This window comes from Triticum dicoccoides, chromosome 2B, assembly GCF_002162155.2.
Source record: "Triticum dicoccoides isolate Atlit2015 ecotype Zavitan chromosome 2B, WEW_v2.0, whole genome shotgun sequence".
Lineage (NCBI taxonomy): Eukaryota > Viridiplantae > Streptophyta > Magnoliopsida > Poales > Poaceae > Triticum > Triticum dicoccoides.
In genome coordinates this window covers 611741111-611758344 of record NC_041383.1, presented here as the reverse complement: position 1 = coordinate 611758344, position 17234 = coordinate 611741111, and the positions used below count along the sequence as shown (strand labels likewise).

Below are 17234 nucleotides of genomic sequence, written 5' to 3'. Positions count from 1 at the left end.
GAACATGGGATTGTATCGATATGATCAAATGGTTGGTTGCTTGCCTGATGGGTCGATGCACTGATATTGATCTTCGCTAGTGTAATCGTGGTACTCCTCAGGGGCAGAACCTGCCGCAAAGAGCACCGATACACAAACATCACCAACCAATATGCAACAATATGATGCATGCATGAGACATGGCAAAATGAGTGTATTGGGCTAATGCAGCTAAGACCAGATGAGTTTGAACCATTTTGAATCAAAGATTCAAGTTTCAATCTCATAAATGGCCCTTTTCAGTGCTTTATCTTGTTCTGCACTAAACATCAGGTTAGCTTGCTTAAACATGCATGAAACCAGTACAGATGGATAGACTGGATTTTTCTGATCATTTTTCATATATAAAACTTTGCATTTGGAGTTACAGATTAATTTCTATGATTTTTTAAAGTTTGTGGTATTTACTAGAATTTCCTGTATAAAATAAATCTAGTAAATAAATTACTGCGTCAGCATTACGTCAGGATGACGTCAGCGGTCAACGGAACAGTCCAGGTCAACCCTGACTAGTGGGTCCCATGTGTCAGTGTAATTAGTTTAACTAAATATTAACTAAAACTAATCCTGATTAGTTAACAGGGCTGGGCCCCACCTGTCATTGACCCAGGGGGTCAAACTGGGCCCACCCGTGGTCAAACAAGGGGTCAGCGGGGTCAACGCGCCGGCGTTTAGCCGCCGGCGAGGCCGAACGCGGCGGCGAGAGTGGTTTTGTGCATTCCGACGACCAAAAGAGCCGCGGAGGGCATCTACGCGTAGCTGGGGGCAAGCCGCAGCTCTTGGTGGTGTTGGTTGGGCTCGGGGTGGCCGGAAATGGCGCCAGCGACGACTTTGGCGGTCGCCGGAGTTCGGGTGAGGATGAACCCGAAGCTACGGAGCACGGCGAGGCTCGTGGTGAGGTGCTACGGGTTCCTACGAGTGTGGTGAGTGCATTGGACATGGTGGTGTGGCCAGTGGGTGGCCGGAGTCACGTCGACGACGAGCTCCGCGGCGGCGCGTGCGGGTGAGCTTCGTGCAGTTGCTACGGGGCTCGAGAGCGAGAAAGGAAAGGGGGAGAGGTAGCTGGGCTCACGGCGATCTCGAGGAACCAGACGGCGCGGTCGGGGACGAGCTGGTGCGGTGGTGACGGCAAAGGGGATCTCCGGCGACGGCGGAGTCGGGCGAGGTCGGTGCAGAGGCCTCGGGGCAAGCGAGCGCTCGGGGCTCGGCTAGCTCGACGAAGAGGAGGGTGGCGGAGCTCCTGGACATGACGGCACAGCGCAAGGGCAACGGAGAGCGCGACTACGACGACGGTGCGGCTGCGGTGGCGTCGGCCATGGCGTGGGAGAGCGAGGGAGAGAGGCAGGGGGAGAATGGACGTGTCCACGGGGTTCGGGGCGCGACTTGGAGCTCATACCGGTCAGCAGAGAGGCGAGGGGAGGAAGCAGGGCGGCGGGCAGCTGCGTGGCGCGCGCTGGTGCCGCCGTCGAGCACCTGCCTGCCTGCCTGCCTGGTGAAGGCAAGCAGCTCGCTGGAGCGGCTGCTGGGTTGGGCCGGCTAGGTGGGCTGGCTAGTTGGGCTGCCAGGTTAGTTCCCTCTCTCTCTCTTTTATTTATCTTTTTTATTTATTCTGCAACTTTGTGGACTTACTAAAAATACCTAAACAACTCCAAAATTCACCAAACTGCTCATGGCCATTAACTGGAATATATCCAGCATGGAACATTTTAGTTTGGGATTATTTGAGCATTTGAAATAATTTATATAATTTAAATGCCCAAACTCAAATACTTATGATTTAATTCAAAGACCTTAGGATGACCTAGAAAATTGTGCACCACTTTTGGCAGAGGTTCTGAACCAAGGCAAAAATGATGGACATTTTAGAAGGGCATTTCAGGTTCATTTAAAATATTTTTAGTAAACCGTAGTTGGTTTCAGAGGGGGCTGGGGGTTCTGTCATCCCCATTTCAAGTTTCTGTTGAGAAAAATAGACATGATGCAACACTCTAATGCATGAACTAGCTAGGATGTGACAACTCACCCCCACTCAAAAGAATCTCGTCCCATGATTTAGGTTCCTCCGGAAAGAAGGCGGGGTACTCAAGTCGAAGAAGATCCTCCCTTTCCCAAGTTGCTTCCTTTTCAGAATGGTGCGACCATTGAACCTTGAGAAACTTGATATTATGACGTCGAGTGGTACGCTCGGCTTGATCGAGGATACGAATGGGGTACTCTCGATACGTGAGGTTATCTTGAAGATCAAGCGTTTCGTGGTCCACTCCACGGATAGGATCCGAGAAGCAATGCCTGAGTTGGGAAACGTGGAAGACATCGTGGACTCTGGAGAGATGCGGAGGTAGTTCCAATTGGTAGGCAACTTCTCCTCGTTTAGCGAGAATGCGAAAGGGTCCAATGTAGCGAGGAGCCAATTTGCCTTTGATACCGAAATGATGGGTTCCCTTCAGAGGAGTAACCCGAAGGTAAGCCTTCTCGTCAACCTCAAAAGTCATAGCCTTATGTTTTCGGTCATATTGACTCTTTTGATGAGATTGGGCTGTTTTCAACTTTTCACGAACAATGCGAACTTGCTCTTCTGCTTCCTGGATCATATCCAGGCCAAAGAATTGTCTTTCCCCGGTTTCTGACCAGTTAAGGGGTGTTCGACATCTTCGTCCATAAAGAACTTCAAAAGGGGCTTTACCCAAGCTAGATTGATAGCTGTTGTTATAAGCAAATTCAGCAAATGGAAGGCATTTCTCCCAATCCATTCCGAATGAGATAACAGAAGCTCGAAGCATGTCTTCTAGAATCTGGTTGACACGTTCTACTTGACCACTTGATTGAGGGTGAAAAGCAGTGCTAAAGGAAAGGCGGGTTCCCATAGCATTTTGGAAACTTTCCCAAAATCGAGAGGTGAAGAGACTTCCTCGATCCGAGTTAATTTCCAGTGGAACACCATGGAGGGATACTATTCGGGAGATATACAAATCTGCTAGCTGACTAGCGGTTATACTCTCGCGAACAGGCAAGAAATTGGCTACTTTGGAAAGATGATCGACAATGACGAAGATAGCGTTATTCCCTCTCTTGGTCCTGGGAAAACCGGTGATGAAATCCATACCAATTTTATCCCATTTCCATTCAGGAATAGCTAAGGGTTGAAGGGTGCCAGCAGGCCGTTGATGCTCTACTTTTACACGAGGACAGACGTCGCAACTAGCAACAAACTGAGCAATGTCTCTCTTCATCCTAGTCCACCAGAACCTCTGGCGTAGGTCCTGATACATCTTGGTACTGCCGGGATGAATGGTGAGAGGAGATTCATGAGCCTCCTTAAGGATCAACTACCATAGATGCTGGTTCTTGGGAACCACTAAACGGTTCTCAAAGTACACAACACCATGATCATTTGTGGAGAAACATCTAGCACCTCCGCTAGCAATGTTCTCCTTGATCGTAGATATCCCTTTATCTCGCTTTTGGGCAGCGATGATTTGATCCGTAAGAGTAGGTTTCGCCACCAAGGTGGAAAGAAATCCTTGAGGAACGATGTGAAGATTAAGCTTCCGAAATTCCTCATGGAGAAGCGGTTGACTTTGTTGTAACATCAGATTGTTACAATAAGATTTACGACTTAGTGCATCAGCCATGACATTGGCTTTTCCTGGGGTGTAAGTTATACCTAAGTCAAAATCTGTGATCAACTCGACCCAACGTCTTTGCCTGAGATTCAAATCCGGTTGGGTGAATATGTACTTCAGACTTTGGTGATCGGTGAAGATTTCGCAACGATTACCGAGGAGGTAATGTCGCCAGGTTTTAAGTGCATAGACTACAGCTGCAAGCTCTAGATCATGAGTAGGATAATTCTCCTCATGTGGGTGCAATTGCCATGAAGCATAAGCAATTACGTGACGATCTTGCATAAGAATGCAACCTAGTCCTTGTCGCGAGGCGTCGCAATAGATAACAAAGTCCTTAGAGAAATCTGGTGGTACCAATACGGGAGCAGATGTCAGGCGTCTTTTCAGTTCCTGAAAGCTGTGCTCACATTGTGGGGTCCACTCGAACTTTTTATCTTTCTTGAGGAGTTCAGTTAGAGGTTTAGCAACCTTGGAGAAGTTCTCGACAAAGCGGCGACAATAGCTCGCTAAGCCAAGGAAACTCCGAACTTGCTTGACCGATTCAGGTGGAGTCCAATTAAGGATGGCTTGAACTCGCTCGGGATTGACAGCAATTCCCTTACCAGAAATTACATGTCCTAGATAGGTCACTTCTGGCAACCAAAATTCGCATTTAGAAAATTTGGCATAAAGGCGATGCTCTCGAAGTTTCATCAACACTAGCCTTAGATGCTCAGCGTGTTCTTCCTCGTTCTTGGAGTATATGAGTATATCATCGAGGTAAACCACAATGAATTTATCCAAATACTCCATGAAGATTGAGTTCATTAAGCGAGAGAAGGTGGTTGGAGCGTTGGTTAAACCGAAAGACATGACGGTGTACTCGTATTGGCCATAATGAGTAACAAAGGCCGTTTTAGGGATGTCCCCATTCCTGATTTTGATTTGATGGTAGCCCAACCTCAAATCCATTTTGGAGAAGACTGAGGATCCAGCGAGCTGATCATACAGATCGTTGATCCTGGGGAGCGGATATTTGTTCTTGATTGTGACCAGGTTAACTGGTCGATAATCTACAACCATTCGATCCGTACCATCCTTCTTCTTGACGAAGAGAACGGGACAAGCCCATGGAGACGAACTAGGACGGATGAAACCCTTTTTCAAGGACTCATCCAGTTGTTTCTTAAGCTCGGCTAGTTCTAGTGGTGCCATCTTATATGGTCTTCTAGAAATCGGGACAGTTCCTGGAATGAGATCTATCACGAACTCGACATCCCTGTCAGGTGGAACACCTGGCAATTCCTCTGGAAAGACATCCGGAAAGTCACGGACTACCGAAACATCTTTGAGGTCTGGCAAAGGACTGGCGTTAAGAGAATATAGCTGTCGCTTGGCTACTCGGGTCAAGACATTGACTATCTTTCCCGAAGGATGGGTGAGTTGAACAGTCCTAGAGAAGCAATCAATCTTAGCATGATGGGCTGACATCCAGTCCATACCCAAGATGATATTAATATCCGAAGATTTGAGAGCTATCAAAGATGCGAGAAAAACAAGTCTGTTGACTTGAATTTCATTCCCATGGCTTACTCTAGAAGTTTGCCATTTGGATCCCGGGGTTTGAATTACCATAGTGGTGGGCATCTCATAGAATGTGGTGTTATGCAGACGAGCATAGCTCTCGGATATAAATGAATGAGATGCTCCAGTATCGAAAAGAACAGATGACGGGTGGCAATTAACAAGGAGCGTACCGAGAACGACGTTGGGATCCTCTTGAGCTTCTTCAGCAGAGATACAGTTGACATGGCCACGTGCAGCGGTGGCCGGCTTGGCGTAGAACACTTTCCCTGTCGGCTTGCCACGGCCAACAGCTTTTCCAGACTGGTTGGGGTTGGTCTGGGGACACTCGCGCAGGTAGTGGCCCGATTCCCCACACTTGAAGCATGTCACGGAACTGGTGCGTGGAGGAGCGTTGTTGGTTGGCCCACCATAGGGCCTGGCTGGTGCAAACTGCTGAGCGGGGCGAGGCGCCTAATAGGATGGCCTCGGTGTGAACCTGGGTGGCAGGGCAGTGTTAGGCACCCACACACGGCGCTTCTGAGGACCAGCACCGGATGAGGAACCCATGTCACGGCCATGCTTGCGTGTTGCCTCATAATCAGTCTGACCAGACTTAGCACTGATGGCTTTGTTTACAAGCTTCTGAAAAGATGTGCACTCATGCAGACGGAGGTCACGGCGAAGCTCAGGGCTAAGTCCCTTGCGGAACCTTGCTTGTTCTTGGCATCAGTGGAAACTTCCTCAGTTGCATACCGTGCTAGGTTACCGAACTCCCTGCTGTATGCATCCACAGAGAGTCGACCTTGAGTGAAACTGCAGAACTCCTCACATTTACGGTCCATGAGACCCTCCGGAATGTGATGTTCACGAAAAGCCTCGCTGAATTCAGCCCAAGTAGTGACCTGGCCCACTGGGCGCATGGCTCCATAGTTCTCCCACCAGAGACTGGCGGGGCCTTCAAGATGATATGCAGCAAATGTGACCTTGTCAGCCTCAGCTACGAGTGCAGAGCGTAGCTTGTGGGTAATACTGCGAAGCCAGACATCAGCGTCGAGAGGCTCGACAGAGTGGTGGAAGGTGGGTGGATGTAACTTGATGAAGTCACTGAGTGACACCAAGTTATTCCTCTGATGCTGTGCTGTGTTCTGCTCGATGCGCTCCAACAAAAGGTTGGTCTCCCGCTTGTTTCTCTCGGCTTCCAACATAACCTCGGCCAGAGAAGGAGGTTGAGGCAGGTTTGTTTCCCCAACTCTGTTGCCTTCGGCCTGCTCTGGGGGAGCAGGGTTGGTGCGGGTGTTAACCATCCTAGGAAAACAAGACAATGGTTTAGTCCAGGATGACAAGATTCTGACATAGAAACGTAGAATGTAATGGATAACTTGGAATGTAAGATGATCATCCGTATGACATGGTAAATACAGAAACTGCTTCTTTATTCCATCGTCATACACACCATACAAGGTTTAGTACAAAACTAAACAAAGTACTACTACGGTGAAAGGAAGATTACATCTCATCGGAGGCATTCCAAGCTCCTATACATTATTTTTCTACACCTCTGGAAGGTGGTACAAGCTAAGTCATATCCCACGAGTCACGCAGGACGGTGGACGATACAACTAATACGATTCTATTGATACTACTACTAACTCAGACAGCTCCGTAGTAGTCTTCATAGAAGTCACCTCCATAGCCTGGGAGCTCAACGTGATCATCCGGAAACAGACAGTCCCATGGAACTTGTGGACCATAGGGGCTAGGATGAGGTCTTGGACCAACAAATGGTGGCCTATGGGGACCACGAGGTGGGGTGATGCCTCCTACATCACGCCAATCCATCATGTCTGGCAGAGCAGATCTCACAGGATAGAGATCTCGCATATCCATATATCCCGCTTGCACAGCCGGTGCAAACCGAGTCAAAGTGGCCCAATGATCAGCACGGGTATTGAAAAGCTCTAGTCTCAAGGCCCGATTTTCACGGTCCTTTTCTTCAAGCAACTGTGCAGTGGTGAGGGTCAGTGAATCCTCCTGAGTGGAGTCAGCATAGATAGCCTGGAGATACCCTTGTGCTCCCGGGAGTGAAGCTGGCATATATCGGAAGTCGAAGTTCCGAAACAAACCAGCCCTGACTCGCATGATGGTCATCATAGAGTAGGCAGCATCCTGCACAGCCATCTCAATAGTAACCCCGAGTCCATAGGAACAGTGAAGGGGCTCGGTAGATCCAGGATAAGATGGAAATATCCTGACAGTGCAAAAATATTGACTTTGATTAAAGTCTCGGAATTACTCTTCGACCGTGTACTCAGGATACCAACGGTATCCAGCCTCAGTCATTACCCTGACCAACATGGCAGTATGGCTGGGTACATCTAGGCATCGAGTCAAACGAACCACTTGATTCTGAGGACGGGAAGCCATCTGGAACACGATATAACACAAGACATTAGAATTTCTAGCAGAAATTGGACAGCACAACGGCTGTAAATGCTCAAGAAGGATTTTGAGGCATTTTGCAAAGAATTGCATAGACACTCAACAACATCATATCAAGGTTCTGGGTCCATCTTAACAAAATAATGGGGTAGTAGAACTGAACTAGGCTTGTATCCATCAAACCTATAAGGTACTACTGATTAGTAACACGTGAACCTAATAGAGAGAAGAGATCCTAATTCCTTAACCCCGGGTGGAAGAATAGACTGACTCAGATCAGAATGTCATGAGATAAAGGAGTAAAAAGAGTCTTATGTTCCATCCCACAATCAATTCCCCTACATATAACTAAAGCATTTCTAGACTCAACATCGACCAGTTTGGCTTGGAGAACCTACAGGCAGTCCAGCTCTGATGCCAACGCTGTCAGGACCCCGACTCGATGCCACATCGATCTAGCATGTAACACATCATATCACTTTTTGGCCTCATGCACGGTATTCCCACGGGTGTCGCCTTACCTTTGCCCGGGACCGTTTGCGCCTTTTGGCACACGTATATGATAGTGTCGCTAGCATCCATATGGTAAGGAGCCCGGGCTGACATGGCTAGTCGTGAACCCAAAGTGGCACAAACTTACAGGGACAGGCATTCATGACCCAACATCGAACGTGTCGGTCATCAATGAGTGAATCCGGGCTGTAGCACTGGGCTAGCAGGACTCCGGTAAACCGGGCTGTAGCGGGCTAACAGGACTCCGGTATCCATCGCGTGACATTTCCCCGAAGGGACAAACACAAGAACGAAGAAGGACACACGCCGGCCAGCCTAAGTGTTCCGGAGCAGTAGCAAGCTACCAAGGCTCAGTGGAAACACTAGGAGACATTTCCCGGTAAGAGAGGATACTAAGAATAAACAACTAGATAGTTAGATCCCACACATACCAAGCATTTCAATCATACACACAATATGCTCGATATGTGCAAATACAACAAGGCATCACAACATGACTCTACGACACAAGTACTTTATTTAAAGGCTCAGAGCCATACATATCATACACACAAGTATGGGTCACGCGACCCACATTCAAGTCATACAAGCATACAAGGCAACAGCGGAAGTAACTTGTCTGAGTACAGACAACTAGTAAAATAAAAGGGGCTTGGGAAGCCTGGCTAAACTACATGGCCCTTCACAAGCTCAGGATCACCACCTGGGCCTCAGTCTACTCATCGATGTCAACGTCTACGAAGAACCCATTAGAAGGGGTTGCAGCGTCTTCTGAAAAATGTAATTAAAGCAACATGAGTACAAAGGTACTCAGCAAGACTTACATCAGATCCTACATACATGCACATTATCAAGAAGGGTTGGTGGGGTTATTGCAGCAAGCCAGCTTTGACTCTTGGCTAAGCTATCCTACGAGACACCAACTTGAAATGGTTTTGTGCACACGAGTCCACTACACACCAACTCAATACACTACCGAGGATCCACCTCCGTCATCCTACGGAAGAGCCATCCTCGGCACTCACGCTTATCTTGAGGATTTTAGTAGTATCCATTTACTTGTCTATGAACTGTATAGGCAACCAAGTAGTCCTTTACCGCGGACGCGGCTATTCGAATAGATGATGTTAACCCTGCAGGGGTGTACTTCTTCATACATGTTTCCACCACTTAGCGTCTGCACATGACATGTGCTCGGCAGACTTCAAGCGAAAGCCGACGTGGGTGTAGACCACGACCTACCTAAACACCTAAGTCTCTAGTCCCGGTTTATCGCCTATCCAGGTTCCATCCGCAGGGAGTCCGGCCGAGGTTTCCATATACGGCCCCGAACGATGTGTACAGGGTTCCCGAGATACCTAACGGGTATCCGGTACACCGTGCCACGTACCTACCGCATCACAGCCCACCCCGCGGGTCAGCGCTGTCCACGGCCTCCAGTAAGCTACAAACACCAGAAACTACTTGCAACTCCTGGACAGAGGACTAGGGTGAATAAGAAGTCGGGCGGGGTCATATTTCAGGGCCCAATGCATGGTAGTAGCTAAATATTAAATCACAAATACAGATCTCAGTGCTTAAGGTCGGCTTCAATGAAACAACCCACCATGTACTCCTACATGGCCTCTCATCGATACCTTTACCAAATCGTGTTCAACACATCACTCTCATTACCGGCATGATCATTTCACTCTAGCCCATCACCCAGATGAACCAGACCTGACACGACTCTAAGCATAGCAGGCATAGCAAGGTAGGAACAACACATACATATGGCTCAATCAACTCCTACACATGCTAGTGGGTTTCATCTAGTTACTGTGGCAATGACAGGTCATGCAGAGGAAATGGGTTCAACTACCGTAGCACACAGCAGTTTGAAACGCGTTGTCTTAATGCAGTAAAAGAGAGCAGAAGCAAGAACATGGGATTGTATCAATATGATCAAATGGTTGGTTGCTTGCCTGATGGGTCGATGCACTGATATTGATCTTCGCTAGGGTAATCGTGGTACTCCTCAGGGGCAGAACCTGCCGCAAAGAGCACCGATACACAAACATCACCAACCAATATGCAACAATATGATGCATGCATGAGACATGGCAAAATGAGTGTATTGGGCTAATGCAGCTAAGACCAGATGGGTTTGAACCATTTTGAATCAAAGATTCAAGTTTCAAACTCATAAATGGCCCTTTTAAGTGCTTTATCTTGTTCTGCACTAAACATCAGGTTAGCTTGCTTAAACATGCATGAAACCAGTACAGATGGATGGATTGGATTTTTTTGATCATTTTTAATATATAAAACTTTGCATTTGGAGTTACAGATTAATTTCTATGATTTTTTAAAGTTTGTGGTATTTACTAGAATTTCCTGTATAAAATAAATCCAGTAAATAAATTACTGCGTCAGCATTACGTCAGGATGACGTCAGCGGTCAACGGAACAGTCCAGGTCAACCCTGACTAGTGGGTCCCGTGTGTCAGTGTAATTAGTTTAACTAAATATTAATTAAAACTAATCCTGATTAGTTAACAGGGCTGGGCCCCACCTGTCATTGACCTAGGGGGTCAAACTGGGCCCACCCGTGGTCAAACGAGGGGTCAGCGGGGTCAACGCACCGGCTTTTAGCCGCCAGCGAGGCCGAACGCGGCGGCGAGAGTGGTTTTGTGCATTCCGGCGACCAAAAGAGCCGCGGAGGGCATCTACGCGTAGCTGGGGGCAAGCCGCAGCTCTTGGTGGTGTTGGTTGGGCTCGGGGTGGCCGGAAACGGCGCCGGCGACGACTTTGGCAGTCGCCGGAGTTCGGGTGAGGATGAACCCGAAGCTACGGAGCACGGCGAGGCTCGTGGTGAGGTGCTACGGGTTCCTACGAGTGCGGTGAGTGCGTTGGACATGGTGGTGTGGCCAGTGGGTGGCCGGAGTCACGTCGGCGACGAGCTCCGCGGCGGCGCGTGCGGGTGAGCTTCGTGCAGTCGCTACAGGGCTCGAGAGCGAGAAAGGAAAGGGGGAGAGGTAGCTGGGCTCACGGCGATCTCGAGGAACCAGACGGCGCGGTCGGGGACGAGCTGGTGCGGTGGTGACGGCGAAGGGGATCTCCGGCGACGGCGGAGTCGGGCGAGGTTGGTGTAGAGGCCTCGGGGCAAACGAGCGCTCGGGGCTCGGCTAGCTCGACGAAGAGGAGGGCGGCGGAGCTCCTGGACACGACGGCACGGCGCGAGGGCGACGGAGAGCGCGACTACGACGACGGTGCGGCTGCGATGGCGTCGGCCATGGCGTGGGAGAGCGAGGGAGAGAGGCAGGGGGAGAATGGACTTGTCCATGGGGTTCGGGGCGCGACGTGGAGCTCATTCCGGTCAGCAGAGAGGCGAGGGGAAGAAGCAGGGCGGCGGGCAGCTGCGTGGCGCGCGCTGGTGCCGCCGTCGAGCACCTGCCTGCCTGCCTGGCAAAGGCAAGCAGCTCGCTGGAGCGGCTGCTGGGCTGGGCCGGCTAGGTGGGCTGGCTAGTTGGGCTGCCAGGTTAGTTCCCTCTCTCTCTCTTTTATTTATCTTTTTTATTTGTTCTGCAACTTTGTGGACTTACTAAAAATACCTAAACAACTCCAAAATTCACCAAACTGCTCATGGCCATTAACTGGAATATATCCAGCATGGAACATTTTAGTTGGGATTATTTGAGCATTTAAAATAATTTATATAATTTAAATGCCCAAACTCAAATACTTATGATTTAATTCAAAGACCTTAGGATGACCTAGAAAATTGTGCACCACTTTTGGCAGAGGTTCTGAACCAAGGCAAAAATGATGGACATTTTAGAAGGGCATTTCAGGTTCATTGAAAATATTTTTAGTAAACCCTAGTTGGTTTCAGAGGGGGCTGGGGGTTCTGTCATCCCCATTTCAAGTTTCTGTTGAGAAAAATAGACATGATGCAACACTCTAATGCATGACCTAGCTAGGATGTGACATCTCCTACCATTGTAACCGACTCTGTGTAACCCTAGCCCTCTCCGGTAGGACGAACAACAATCATACCATAGGCTAGCTTCTAGGGTTTAGCCTCCTTGATCTCGTGGTAGATCTACTCTTGTAATACCCACATCATCAATATCAATCAAGCATGACGTAGGGTTTTACCTCCATCAAGAGGGCCCGACCCTGGGTAAAACATCGTGTCCCTTGTCTCCTATTACCATCCGCCTAGACGCACAGTTCAGGACCCCCCTACCCGAGATCCGCCGGTTTTGACACCGACATTGGACTTTACTATCCACTTTTATATTATTTTTGGGACTAACCTATTAACCGGAGGCCCAGCCCAGATTTGTTGTGTTATGCCTATTTTAGTGTTTCGGGGAAAAGGAATATCAGACAGAGTCAAAACGGAACGAAATCAACTGGAGAAGTTATTTTTGGAAGGAAAGCAACCTGATGGACTTGGAGTGCACGTCAGGGGAGTCCCGGGCTGCCCACAAGGGTGGGGGCGCCCCCCTGGGCGCGCCCCCCCTGCCTCGTGAGCACCCTGGAGGTCCACCGGCATGCCCCTTGCACCCATATATACCTACGTATCCTAAAACTTCCAGAACAGAAGATAGACCGGGAGTTCCCCGCCGCAAGCCTCTGTAGCCACCAAAAACCAATCGGGACCCTGTTCTGGCACCCTGCCGGAGGGGGATCCCATCACCGGAGGCCATCTTCATCATCCCAGCGCTTTCCATGACGAGGAGGGAGTAGTTCACCCTCGGGGCTGAGGGTATGTACCAGTAGCTGTGTGTTTGATCTCTCTCTCTCTTGTGTTGTCTCTCGTGTTCCCTCTATGGCACGATCTTGATGTATCCCGAGCTTTGCTATTGTAGTTGGATCTTATGATGTTTCTCCCCCTCTACTCTCTTGTGTTGAATTGAGTTTCTCCTTTGAAGTTATCTTATCGGATTGAGTCTTTATGAGAACACTTGATGTATGTCTTGCCGTGATTATCTGTGGTGACAATGGGATATCATGTGACACTTGATGTATGTTTTGGTGATCAACTTGCGGGTTTCGTGACATTGGAAACCTATGCATAGGGGTTGGCACACGTTCTTGACTCTCCGGTAATAGCTTCGGGGCACTCTTTGAAGTACTTTTATGTTGGTTGGATGAATCTGAGATTGTGTGACGCATATCGTATAATCATGCCCACGGATACTTGAGGTGACAATGGAGTATCTAGGTGACATTAAGGTTTTTGTTGATTTGTGTCTTAAGGTGTTATTCTAGTATGAACTCTATGATGGATTGAGCGGAAAGAATAGCTTTATGTTATTTTACTACGAACTCTTGAATAGATAGAACAGAAAGGATAACTTTGATGTGGTTTCGTACCCTACCATAATCTCTACGTTTGTTCTCCGTTATTAGTGGCTTTGGAGTGACTCTTTGTTGCATGTTGAGGGCTTGTTATATGATCTATCTATGTTATTATTGTTGAGAGAACTTGCACTAGTGAAAGTATGAACCCTAGGCCTTGTTTCCTATCATTGCAATACCGTTTATGCTCACTTTTATCGCTTGTTACCTTGCTGTTTTTATTATTTCAGATTACAAAAACCTTTATCTACTATCTATTTTGCACTTGTATCTTCATCTCTTCGCCGAACTAGTGCACCTATACAATTTGTTATTGTATTGGGTGTGTTGGGGACACAAGAGACTCTTTGTTATTTGGTTACAGTGTTGTTTGAGAGAGACCATCTTCAACCTACACCTCCTACGGATTGATAAACCTTAGGTCATCCACTTGAGAAAAATTTGCTACTGTCCTACAAACTTGTGCACTTGCAGGCCAACAACGTCTACAAGAAGAAGGTTGTGTAGTAGACATCGGCGTCGACATCGGTAGCGGGGTGAGGGACGGCGTACTTCTTCGGCGGCATGGCGAACGGATGGAGGGGAGAGGGAGGAGAATGGCGGGGGAAGGAGGGAATGGAGGGAAATGGAGGGAGGGAAGAAGGGGGTCGGCGGGAAAATGGCCTTGTCTCGCCGACAGAGCGGTCCCATGCGCTTTTTCGCATCGGCGGGCGCCCCATGCGACCCCATGGGCTTAGGTTCGGCACGGATTCGCCTGCTGTTATTTCTGTCCAAACCGGCAGAAAAATTAGACATGAGGACGCGGCTGAGCCGTTTTTTGGGTGCCGGCGCCAAAAAACGTACTGAGGGGCTGTTAGGGGCCCGGCTGGATACGCTCTAAGCTGCTACTCCCTCCGTTCGAAATTACTTGTCGCAGAAATGGATGTATCTAGACATATTTTAGTTCTAGATACATCCATTTTCGAGACAAATAATTCCAAATGGAGGGAGTACAAGCTAGGCTGCTACCGATGGAATCCAACAAAGCACGGGTGAGCACTCCGATATTAGAGACATTGCCGTGCCCGCATCGAGCCAAGAAGGGATCCTCGGGAGTTCAACACGGGCAGGCGAGGCCGTAGGGTGCCGGTCCCGGACTCCACCGCCATGCGCGGTGCGCGCCCGCCCACGTCGGCCGCGCACATACCCTCGCAGATCTCCACGCCCCAGCGCGGGAGCGGCTTCGGCCGCACGCGAGCGGCCTATCGCCCAACCAAGCGCCGCCGGCCACGTAGAACGGTGGAGCGGCCGGACCGGACGATGCCAGCGATTTTTGAACCCGCCGGCCGGCACCTGTCCCGATGGAAGCGACGAGCCCTAAAACTATTCGGCCGTCACATGAAGCCAGCTCTGCCCGCTGCCCGGCACGGAGCTCCACTCAGCGCGCTCTGCGCTTTGCGTGCGAAGCGAGACGCGAGCTTTGCCACGGCGAGTTCGGGTTTGAGTTCAAAAGTTGGAAGCTCCATCTTCCATGGACAGAGGGAGGTGGCCTGTCTCAAGTAAAAGATCTGACTCAAGGCTATGGAAGTCTTTTGCTCAATTTTTGTTGCTTCGATGCATGTTCGCCCTAGAAAAGTGTCTCTCAGCGGGCCGAGGAGTGCATGACAGCATGGATGTGATTTCCTCACAAAGAAATTCTCTGTAGTTCAGTACTACTAGTAGCTCCTTTTACATATTTAATTACACCAAGATAAATCTGCCTTCTAGTTTTGCACTGATAAGCTTATATAGTTTCTGCAGTTCTAGCTAATTAATCCCACACAAAAAAAGTTCTAGCTAATTAACAGTTATTTAGCCAGTATTTAGCCAGTATCCACGACGACGGTGACCTGCGGACACACCACATGTTTAATTTTGGAGGATGGTCATTCTAATCCAATGCTCGCATAAGCTGTTATTAAACCCAGTGAAACACGACAAATAGTGCGTGAAAACGGCCTAAGCATCCGATGCATCCACTGTTTTGGCTGCAACCATCCCGATACCCATGCGACACGCTTCTTAATCCCGGCCTGCCAAGTGCAAACATCCTCTGCACTGCACCTCTGGCTCCCAAACAAAATTTTACTACACTACCACCCAAACCATCCCACTCCGAATCTCCGACTAACTCGTGCGTGTCACAATCCGGCAGATTATAGACAAGATTACTACTTGTAGTGTCTGCGTCTGTCGCTCTGTTCACCACCCTCCAAACTCCAAAGGTCACAAAGGTCTCGTCTCCTCTGCTCCACCGGCCATCAGCCGTGCAATTCAGTTGGGCGGCCGTGCAAGAAAGCGCAGGGTGCCAGCCATGGAGTTGGAGGGGAAGCCGGCGCTGATGCTGAAGGAGTGGCTTGAGCTGGAGTTCACCGCGGAGCTCTCCCGCGACGGCTTCGGGTGCTACCCGCGCCACCTCGTCGCCGAGCTCCGTACCACACGGCGGAACGGCGATGTCATCGCGAGGGTATCCGCCGCGGTGAGAGCTGCGCTGTTCCGGCCGTCGGGAAGGGAGGGGGAGGTCGCCCTCGCCGGGAATTCCCCGAGGAGGCTGCGTATGGGCTTCTGGAAGAAGCGGAGGGGTGAGGAGGCGGTGGACAGGAGGGCACCCAGCTGTTCACCGTCGACTACCGCCGGTGGGACTAGGGATGGTTCGTCGCCGGCGATGCTACCGCGACGACGGAACCCAGAGCCTGGCCAAGCCGGTGGCGTCGGTGCAGGTGCCGCCGGCCGCCGTAGCAACGAAACAAAGGCAAGAGTGCACTCTTTTCCTGGGAATTCACCTCACGTCTGGATTGTCTTTTCCGATCATGTTAGTCTAACCTGGTTTTTTATTTGCATTCGATCGGGCCACAATAACAGGTTGCGGGACTCGAGGCGACGCCCCACTTGGAGCAGGAGCAAGAGCGGAAGCAGCGTCTGAGCCCGGTCTCTGTGATGGATTTCCTCAGCCAGGATGAAGACGACGACGGCAACGAGGACGAGAACGGCGACGGCGAAGGCGTGGATGGAGACGACGAGACCGCGTCGGCGACGTTCCAGCAAAGCATAGCCAACATTCGAAGTAAGCCTTTCGGCACTTCATCTGGCTTCATTCTGAAGTGAATTATTTTCGTTGATCCAGTCACTGCTACGTTAACTCCCTGCAAAATTGCACACGCGCATGCTGATTTAGTTAAACGCCCGTAAGACCAGGCTAGGTTTTTTTTAGGACAGTAAGACCAGGCTAGCTGCTTAGGCGACTCGATCACGTAGCTATAGTTGACTGTAGTCCCCGACCGACAGGCACAACGTTTTCTACCACGCCTTGTCCGTCCTCCGGCGTCTAACGGTACGTGCTGCAGCCATCAGCAAAGTTGCCTTTTGGTTCGTACTACTTAAACCTAGATTAGTTAGAAAATAATCGTGTGGAAATGATATGGGCACTAATCAATGTAGGTCAAGTACAGCTCGATGCCCTGATCGATGTATATATGCACACGAACTGTTGGCGTATTAGGCTACGACTATGATAACCGCATGGCACGAATATATATCCGGTGACCCATTCCTGTCTCCCATCTTATCAACTCAAGCACACCGTTGGATGCAAATACGTGCAAGTAAGGAACAGTGTAGTAGTAGTAGTACAAGAAGAAGAAAAGAACGGGGGAAACGTGACGTTGATGGCCGAGCGGTAACGCATAATGGTTGCGTGGAGAA

At 49.6% G+C, this 17234-nt stretch overlaps 1 protein-coding gene across 1 annotated transcript in view; it reads left to right on the top strand.

Annotated features, from left to right (window-relative positions):
• Window positions 1-15736: 15736 nt before the first annotated feature.
• Window positions 15737-17234, top strand: part of LOC119365155 — a 3308-nt gene continuing 1810 nt past the window's right edge. Inside the window, exons 1-2 of the mRNA XM_037630753.1 lie at window positions 15737-16284; window positions 16395-16596. Coding sequence (XP_037486650.1) covers window positions 15847-16284; window positions 16395-16596 — 640 coding nt within the window. The 5' untranslated portion in view covers window positions 15737-15846. The remainder of the gene's footprint in view (window positions 16285-16394; window positions 16597-17234) is intronic.